Source organism: Nestor notabilis, unplaced genomic scaffold (assembly GCF_000696875.1).
Source record: "Nestor notabilis isolate BGI_N333 unplaced genomic scaffold, ASM69687v1 scaffold890, whole genome shotgun sequence".
NCBI lineage: Eukaryota > Metazoa > Chordata > Aves > Psittaciformes > Psittacidae > Nestor > Nestor notabilis.
Window position 1 is genome coordinate 93,836 of NW_009912229.1, and position 10,394 is coordinate 104,229.

General features: G+C 35.5%; 1 protein-coding gene across 1 annotated transcript in view; it reads right to left on the bottom strand.

The window, feature by feature from the left end:
* Nucleotides 1-9,765, bottom strand: part of LOC104408614 (glutamate receptor ionotropic, kainate 2) — a gene marked incomplete at both ends in the record, with an annotated part of 101,816 nt that extends 92,051 nt beyond the window's left edge. Inside the window, 2 exons of the mRNA XM_010018270.1 lie at nucleotides 5,450-5,707; nucleotides 9,598-9,765. Coding sequence (XP_010016572.1) covers nucleotides 5,450-5,707; nucleotides 9,598-9,765 — 426 coding nt within the window. The remainder of the gene's footprint in view (nucleotides 1-5,449; nucleotides 5,708-9,597) is intronic.
* Nucleotides 9,766-10,394: the final 629 nt, after the last annotated feature.

A 10,394-nucleotide genomic window follows, 5' to 3' on the forward strand; every position in this document is an offset into this window, starting at 1 on the left:
GCCATACACTCTTGGCTAGTTTGGGTCAGGGGTCCTGTCTCTGCTTCCTCCCAGCTTCTTCTGTCCCTCCTCACTGGCAGAACACGAGAGGCTGAAAAGTCCTTGACCGGGGTAAGCGCTACTTAGCAACAACTAAAACACTGGCATGTTATCAGCATTGTCCTCAGACTAAAGCCAAAACACAGCATTGCACCAGATACCAAGAAAGAGAAAAAATAACTGTTTTAAAAAATAACAGCTGAACCCAGGACAATATTTATTGTCATTTTAAAGGCTTTATAGTCTCCTTTATTCAAAATAAATTAGTTCAAAGATGAAGTGTATATGGGAAGGAAGGACATACTCGAATGTCTTTGGTTCCAAAATTTGACCTGAGCTTTGAAAGGTTCAGTGTTAGAGAGCTGGCACACATGCAGATGTATCATGGTCAGGTATGTAATGAGATGTATGCATGCTCAGGTATAGTAACTAGTGCCATAGGACACATTAGGAGAGAAAGGCCAGCCCCCAAACTTCAGGTGATCCTTACTTTCTACATGGAAATATGGACCCGACTCAAAACCTTTCACCTTTATCTCCAGCAGTTTTACCCATTTTTGGTCAATGTCAGCTCAACAAACAAGCTACTTCATTGGAAAAGCTAGGATCAACATTGGTCATACAAATGGTATGAGTATGTGTCACCAGACTGAGGGGACTTATCTTTTGCTCTTTGACCTGCGCTTCCACAGAATGCTGTTGATATAACCAATTCTGTACTTCAGGAGGACTTGGAGCACAGTAATATTATAAACTAATAAAAATGCTCCTTTCCAAATCAAAGAAAGGCAGAACCAAGTTTTTAACTAGATACGTGTGTGCATGTATGTATATGGATATGAAATACAAATCTCATTATTGATATATGAAAGTGTCTAGACTAAAGACAAACTTCTTTTAGGGAAAAAAAATCCATTTTGAAACCATTACTTAGTACAGAAAAAGTGTTTAAAATGATATTCATAATTACTATTGAAGTGAAGGTTACTAAAATGCCATGTATAGGAGAGATTAACATAGGTTTAAAAAAAAAAACCAAAACCAAAACCAAAACCAAACCAAAAAACCCTCACCCAAAAAAAAAGAACAAACACCTTTGAAAAAGAAAACTTGGGATCCAGGTTTAACTCTCAGAATCACAGAATCATTAGGGTTGGAAGGGACCTCTGGAGATCACCTAGTCCAACTCCAATGTGGACTAGGCAGCCAAGGCAGGACCACCTAAAGCAGGTTACACAGGAACGTGTCCAGGCAGGTTTTGAAGGTCTCCAGAGGGGTAGATTCCACAACCTCTCTCACATAGATTTCCATTCTGATACCGTGGCATATCACTTAACTTTTCTGTGTCTTGAGTTTTAGCATTTGAATGTTTAAATCCATTTTACTGCTGTTTCAGCATTACCAGCTGTAATTGAAGTGCAAGGCATTAATCAGCTTTATTGTTTTCCTTAAATAAGCTAAGTGAGAATGTCAGAGCATGGGTGCGAGCATTTTATATAGTTAGTTTCAATCCCAATTTAGCCTATTTCCAGTAAAAATTCTTTTCTAATTTTTAATGGCTTTTGAGTACTGCAGTGAAAAAAAGCCCTTTACCCCATCCCACACAGATCCACAAGAGGGAATCAACGTGCTACTTAAATTCACAAAAGACCTTCAGTTCATGGAAAGGATTTGATCCTGCATATCACCATAACAAGATGAAGAAATTTTTTTTCATATTATTGGAGTACTTATCAGCTGCAGCATAGAGTACCAAAAGGGAAATTTTAAAAAGAGCAGAAAAAAAGTAGAGAGCTATCTATCCCTTCCCTCAACTTACTCCTTTGCACCTAGTGTGTGAAAATGTTTAACACACGAAAATGCTGAACATCAAGGAAACATTAAGCCTTCTATATGAGATCTGCCGTGTTTTTCTAGTTTCCAGCAACATTAGACATTTTTTTACACATGTAGCTTTATTAATGATATGCTTGGTTTGAAAGACTAGTATTCAGTTTTCTGAACATGTTTTTTTGAACAGTTCCAGAAAGTGATACAGATGTCTTTATAAACAAGAACAGCTTTTCACATAAATTAAGATTTTGCTTAATTCATTTACAGAAAAGAAGAGCAGGCCTTTTCAGACCATCTCAATTTCTATTGTCCTTCTCAGTTGCCTATTGTCTTAAGTTTCTTCATCACCTTTTCTCATCTTCATAGTGCATTATGCATGTTCTCCTTAAAAAGATTTTTCTCCCTAGCCTTTGAATCACTTAGGGTTTTTCCTTCATCTTCTAGCATTACTGTCCATCTGCCATCACCCCAAATCCACTTCACTCCCCAGATATTTAATTCCTCTTCGTGTAAATTTACATTAACTGCAAAGATGAGTATCCTTTTTTGTTGTAGTAGTAGTAGTACAGGATAAAATGAAGGGGAGGAAAACCCACACACACATGCTAAACAACAAGATGTAAGACATTTAGAAATAACAATAACATATGTGGAATATAGAATAGCTTAGTTGGAAGAGACCTACAACAATCATCTAGTCCAACTGCCTGACCAATGCAAGGCCAACCAAGAGTTAAAGCATATTTTTAACAGCATTGTCCAAATGCCTTTTAAATACTGACAGGCTTGGGGCACCAACCACCTCTACAGGAAGGTTCCAGTGTCTTGGTACAGAAATGCTTCCTAATGTCAAGTCTGAACCTCCCTGATGCAGCTTTGCACCATTCCTATGCGTTCTATCACTGAATACAAGGGAGAAGAGCTCAGCACTTCCTTCTCCACTTCCCCTCCTCAGGAAGCTGTAGAGAACAATGAAGTCATGCCTCAGCTTCCTTCTCTCCAAACTAGACAAACTCAGAGTCCTCAGCTGCTCATCATGCCTTCCAGACTTTCACCAGCTTTGTTGCCCTCCTCCAGACACATTCAAGTTCCTTAATATTCTTTTTTAATTGCAGGATTTGGAACTGCATTCTATACTCAAGGTTAGGCCACAACAACACAAAATACAGCAAAAAAATGCTGGGAATTTTAATACTGGTCCAAAGAAAGAAACTGTAGTTTTATTTACGAATTAATGCTATCTGTGTACTACAGTAAAAATATCAACCAAATGCCATCTTTCTTTTTTCTTCATTTGAATACAGAAAACCAGCACAAAACATTTTTATTTCTGAAGTAATTTTTTCCAGCTTTTACTTTGGCTTCTGTTCACAGATGCAACAGATTTTTGGTGTTTACACTCATTCACCCAAGACCAAAACAAATGTTAATTAAGAAAAAAAAACTCAGAGCCCTGTTTATATCAACTTGATCTGTATAAAGCATTAGTTGGCAATATAACTGCCATTATAATTTAAAGGCCAAAGCATCTAACTGATCATGTTTCTTTGTTTAGGAGTTCTGTAACATTACAAACTTATTTAGAATTTATCTAGTCTGCTTTCTTTAACACAGAGATTAGAATATGTGCTTGAAATTATGTTACTGTTTCAAGACCAGTTAAAGATACTAGGACATGCAGCTGATGAGCATACTGCCATTTTCCCACTTTTCTTTCTTAAAGACAATTGACTATAACAGATCTGTAAATCTGAAAGGACTTAATTAGAATCCAGGGACAGTTTAGTGGTATTTAATTAACAAAAAGACCATAAATTACTTTAAGGAAAAAAACCCCAAAGCTAACTAACCTCTCATTACGTCCTGCTAGGTTTTGGTGGTTTTCTGGTATTTTTTTTTTTTTTTTTTGGTGGGGGGGAGGTGGTAGAGTGGAAGTTTTTTTTATTTTTTTTTTCCATTTGGAAATTCTAGTTAAAAGGAATATATTTTGTCATTTAGAATGATCACAGGAAACAATACTTACCTTCATACTAGCAAGAAAATTTTTCTAGAGCCTCATTCCAAATTTTTGTCTGTATAGTAAATGGAACACATTAAAAAAAAAAAAATTCTTAAAAGCTAAAAAAAAAAAAAAATTAAAAAAATCAAGGAGAGTAAAATGTGAGCGATTAAAAGAGAAAAAAAGGAGGATGAAATCAGAATGATATCCATCTTACATTAAGGAATCCTTAGCCAAATGGAAAAAACAGATATAAACAGTGATAAATGTTTTTTCATCTGCTTTCATTTTAATGGATTTGAATTGTCTTCAGTGGCACAGAGTCTTACTACACAGTTTCTAAATATTACCTGTAACTATCATATTCAGCTTTAGCCCTAGGTTCACATCTGAATATCAGAATGTTTATCTCATCCCATGGCAGGAGAATACCTCTTCCTCAGCTGAATTAATTACTTCCTTTCAAAAGATTCCTCTCCTCCTACCCCTCGTCCCAATCAACGTCAGTTTTCCATTGCACTCTAACACGATTTAAACTCTACTTCTTTAAGATTGACAGTTTCTCACAGCTAAGAGTTGCGCCCATTCGTACTTCAAAGGCAGCTGATGCTGTGGACTTCCCAGCAGTGTGTCTTGCTTTGAATTCTTTGAATTATCCACACAAGATGCTGCTAATAGAGAGAGCTTGACAATCTTAAAGTAGAATTTCAATTTACTTACAGCAAATTCTACAAAAGAGAGGATTACCTTTTTAAACTGATTCTTTTTCTGTCTCTTCAGACAGCAACAGATTTCAAGAAAAAAAGATGCTGTTTATCGGCAGGGGGGACCAATATGAAGGGTCTAGCCACTCCAGAAAGAAATAAAAATGTAAAGTGAATATTTCCTGAAATAATTCTTTATGCTTTTTAAATAAACTGAATACCTAAGTCTCCTTATTCATTGTCAGCTTTCTTCAAGACAAAACAAATTTTAGGGTGAGGTAAGGGAAAGGTAGCAAACTGGTATGTTTCTGCTGGAAAGTCAGGAGTTAATTTTTAACTCGTGGAACTTATCTTTAAAACAAGCCTTCAAACCTCTTTTGGTTTCAATTTCTAGCAGCTAAAACCAGAGCTCCTTCTAAAATTCTCTCGGAAAAAAAGCAGATACTGAAATTACAAATATGGAATCTATTTTCTACCTTAATTAATGCCAGAAGCAGTGTTAGAATTTAGGTCTTCTGTTTCACCAGGCATACTAGTACATCTCTGAAGTTACCATATTTTTCTTCAGAATTAACATTTTAAATAAATTAAAAGACATACTTGTTCACAGGTATTAAGACACTGTAGAAAATGCAGATAGAGCGTGACTGATGTTATTGACAGCTGTGAGCGCAAACACAGAATTCAGCAACTGAGGCATATCTATGAGAGTACTTATACTAATAAATGCACATTATTAGTTATATACTACCTTGCTGATAGAAACTGTTATAATTTAGTTCTCTTAAATTAAAAAATATGAGTAGTAACACCCCTCCACCCTCTCTTTCTACAAGTGAATATATCTGAACATAGTCTAATGCTTCAGCCTTACCAGTGCTGTCATCATAAACAACAGTAACTGTTTTCCACTTGAAGAACTGTACAAGGTCAAGGATGGCACGGCTGAGCGAAGAGAAATCTGGATAGAGGCTGACATAGAAGGAGTCCTTGTTGTCTGACACCTGATGTTTCCAGCGGGTCTGGATATGTGGAACACCCAAAGCATTGCAGATGGATTGCACAGCATTAGCTGAAGAGCTATGGGATGGTCCGAAGATGGCAGCCACCCCAAGGGACAGCTGATCGCAGGCTGAAGAGGAGACAGAAGTCTGTCAATGATGAGAGGAAAGAAGGCAATGTGCCAGAAGGTATTGCACATTTCATATCACACGAAAGGCACTCCATGAAATATAAGTACATGCTGACAGAGCTCCCTTGTTGCATTACCCTTTCACTTACACAGATTTCAACTTCAGAATACGCTTCTGAGCTTTCACTATCAGCTGATGAAGAGCAACACTTAACATAAAAATAGTGCTCAGCTACATTTAATAAATGTCTCTATGTCAGTGGAAGTCACAAAGGCCAGCAATTGTGTATCTTTTAAAAAATACAAAAGCTTTATGTTCAGCTGCATCTTACATTTGGAAAAGGTCCATATGGGACAGTCTTCATCAAACAATCAACACTATTTCTACTAAGATCCTAATTGCTTGGAAATAGTATGTGTTAAGTAGATTCTAGTTATTAGGCAAATGATTAATTTCATTGAAACGAATATTTGAATTTCTTTATCTGAAAAGTAGGCATGTTGACTAGCAAAATTTAAAAGGACAACATTTTCACTACAATTAAAAATTAAATTGCTGCCTGCTAATGATAAATAAATAAAAAATCAATGTCCCTTCTTAAACACTGGAAATACTCAAGTTTTCCTATACCTGTATTAATAGATAAAACTGACCCTGAGAGTCGCTGACATGATACTGCTGCATTCAAGTAGCTAAGCCATCCTCTTTCCAATATAGGGTAGCCCTACCTATACAGTGCATTAGTAATCTCTGTTCTTTTATTATTTCCTACAGTATGCTCCAGTACTATTTTGTAGAATATTAGTTGGGACATGCCAAAAAAAGAAGGCAGGAAAATTAAGCAATACTGCAGATCAGTGTTTCAGCCCATGCCCTGCTCCTGTTTAGATCATTACCATAGACGTAACATGTATAAGTATGCAGATCAGAAAAATGGTAGATTCTGTTTTCAAAGAAAATATCTTATTTAGTAGAGAGAAGTAATGAAAAATATCTCCCTAATCCAATCTAAATGCAAGTATTTGTATGAGGTTTGATTAATTAATATTGTTACTCTATCATCAGTGTTCCTAACAGCTGAAGAAACATGCAGTGGAAACACAGCTTGCCACACTACTTTTTTTCAGCAAGTCAAAATTAGTTGTTTTATTGTGCATACCCTTTTCAACATGATGAAAATATTGCTAAAAGTCCTTCAAGTGCATTCCAGAAACTATGCTGGTACATCTTTTTATTACTAAAAAACACTTTTGGTTTAAACAAACTTTTCATAGACATACAGGATCTCCGTTGCATTTCTGAGCATCGGATCAGGGCCTAAATGACTAACTTGATAAAAAACCATTTATGCTAATATTGCCCTTCCTAAGAGTAATCAACAAGCTTTATGCAAATGTCAGTAAACGGGATCACTAACAACAGCAATAGCTACCAGATGGCTTTTCAATAGGCTTTTTCTTTTTCCCCCCTCCTGTTTCTGTGGTTTGAATAATGCAATGCTTTCACACGTGATTTAATATGGCACTGGCTCTATCAGATGCATACCAATTTTGCTAGTGCATTGGGGGATATTTTGTTTGCATTTACAGTATTTTTCACTGAAACAGGATCTTGGTAATATTGTCTTGCCTTTAGATTGCTCTTTCATATACTACCTTTAAAAAAACATTAATATTTCATCTATATTCAACATCAAAACTATGTGTTACAAAGAGATCTAAACAGGCTATTTCTGATGCAGCATCTGCCTGCTCACTAATAGTCATAATCATGAGCCGCAAAATGAGTCAAATGTTTAAAACTCATTGTTAAAACTGCTTTGGAGCCATCATAAACAAACTACTTTATGTTAACCTTTAGCCTTTGATTCTGAACTAAAGCACCTGTCAGCACAAATGTAATTGGCTGTATTGTGAATTGATGAAGCAAAAGGCTATTAACACTGAAAGATTACATAGATTTTGATCCAGCTGACCAGTTACAAATAAAAAGTTGCATTCTCATCCAAGATGCAAGTGGGAACAATGAATATATTCAATCTATTCAATATGTCCATCAATAGCATGTTGCCATTCTAAGTTCAGCTACTATAGTCTATCAAGAATCAGCAACGTACTAGCTTGCACTTCCAAGCAAACCTCATTTAAGGGCTGAAAGTAGTTGCATTGTCTCAGGAAAGGCTTAAAGAATTAAATATCACAGAACAAATTTCTCTGCTCTCTACATCCTCCCTCAGGAATTGAGAGACTTTGAGCCGAATTTGGAAGATGAGGAGGAAAGGAGAAGGAAGAGGCCGGAAAATATTTATTCATTGTTGGTCGAGATGGAAAAGAAAGAGTAGTCTTTCTCAGAACCTACTTTAATCCATGATCCAAAATACCAGAATATCAACTCAAAAATACTTTTTAAAAAGTGTTGTCCTCCTTTTATTTCTTCACAAACCCTCCTCTGCAAAGAAACTATCTTGCTAGGCATAAATATTTAGCTCATAATATTTTTCATAAATCAAAGCACTTTACAATGACCAAACTATGTGCATTTCTGTACAAATATGGATACTGTATGTTTTCATACCTAACACAACAGCCTATGTTAGAATTGTTTATTTAGGAGACAAAGAGACAAAACAGATTAGCAATATTAACTTTGTATGTTACAGCAAAAGAGAAAAGAAATATTCTTGTATTTTCTAATCTAAATTTTTTAATCGCTATTATATTCCACTTAAGATGTACTTCAATGTACATTCATCTTGACACAGCAGTTCTTCCATATGTAGCATTTATAAGGTGTCATCAAATGTTTTTGTTCATCTTAGCTCACTATAACATCAAAACCATTTTATCGTGCAAAGCTTTCAGTCTTCAAGACTTGGGAGTGGCATGCTGGGACCAGACCACCGCAAATTTAAGCTAGAAATCTGTCATGAGAAATGCAGGTTGACCTCTGACTCTTTCAACCCTTATTATTCTTTTGTTGTCGTTGCTAAGAATAACATTCAGACTAAATTGTCTCTTCAATTTATAGAAAAAAAGTTTTTTCAAAGACCATGTAGTACAATGTGAAATTCAGTCCTATTGAGTTCTGACACCAGGCTTGTATTTTCTTCTATAAATACATATTGAACTTGTTAGGGTTTGTGCTTTTAGGATATGGCAATGATGCAGTACAACTTGGATCTACTGCCATAGACATGAATGTAAAGCAGTATGGAAACTTCGATTTTTGTGAGAATCAAAGATTTGGAAATTTAGGAAAAAGGTTCAAAATTAGTTTTAATTTTTTAACTTATCTTTAAACAAATTATTTATATTTAGGAGAACACTGCTGAACTTAGACCTAGACATTTACCTGATAGCAATATTCTTAAGAACAGATTTAATATTTAGGGGAGGTTATGCTATGTTGACATAAGATACACAAACTTACAACTACTTGTTCCCCTGATTAACTGCATGAGACATTCATATGCTAAAGGTATTTGTAGAGAGGTACTTAAAGTAATTGAATGCTTAAAGTTTAATTGGAGCCTTCTTGTAGGTTAACTAGAATTTGGGGGCACCTGGCATTTTCCAGGAAAAAGTCTGAAGATACTGTTTTCTCACTCCAAAAGAGCTAGTCACAATGCCCAGAAAAATTTATTTCAGATTTTAAGTATTTAAAGATAAAGCTTTTAGACAAGGGCAGTGGGAGCAAAGATGACAAAGTAATTTTCAAGCAGTTACCATTATAGCCTTCCAGGAATGATCTTTAAAGCAGTTCTTTGATATCAGCCACAAACTTGTACAGTGTCACTGCACATGGCTTTATTGAACAGACATTTTTTCAGGTAGGTAAACTAGGTGAGTCTTACTTGCTCATTAAAAAAATTAAATATGCAAAAGGTTACCTTTTTTGGATGCTTCAAAACTGTCATAGAGATTTATCTTTTGGGTGTCATATGTTAATGTGGTGTTCGGCAGAAGAGTTCTATTTCTGTTGATTGTGTTCACAGCAAATCTGAAGGCTAATTCTTCTGCTCCCATTGGGCCAGATTCCACACACTCAAAAATGCCTCCTGGTAGTGAGAGAAAGAAGAAAGTAAAAATCAAACTTAGTAAACCTGATACAGTGCAGCTTATGAAATTATCTCATTATTTTGGTAAGGTCTGGGACAAACCATAAATAGCTCACTAACAAATCAAGCTAACTCAAAGAAAACCTGTTTGTGTTTTTTCTGTACAACATTCATTTTAATACTGTGAATAGAGTGTGACAGTATCAACTACCCACACTATTAAGAAGCAAAATAGAAGAGGGATGAAGAATAGTATTATTTTACATATTTAAACTTGAAGTGATTACTTTTACTCTTTTAACTAACACCTATGTGTGTGTGGTGGGAGGGAGGGACATTTCTGGATTTTTATTTTCTATTGTTCTAAACCTATGGTACAACTATAATGAACTGGAGTGTTCACTGGAAATGCAATATTTAACGGAGCATAGAACTGGGATGCCCGAATTGCCTCCAGAAATTATGATGTATAGATATTTTAGCATGACTGTGTGCCTGAACTGATAAATATTTTGAGAAAAAAGTTCAAATATTTCTCTTTTACACTAAACACATGTACATGCTAACTGCATTCTAAGCAATTAAAGGAATCTGAGCAACTATACCCTGTATAAGCTCTATCATGCAAT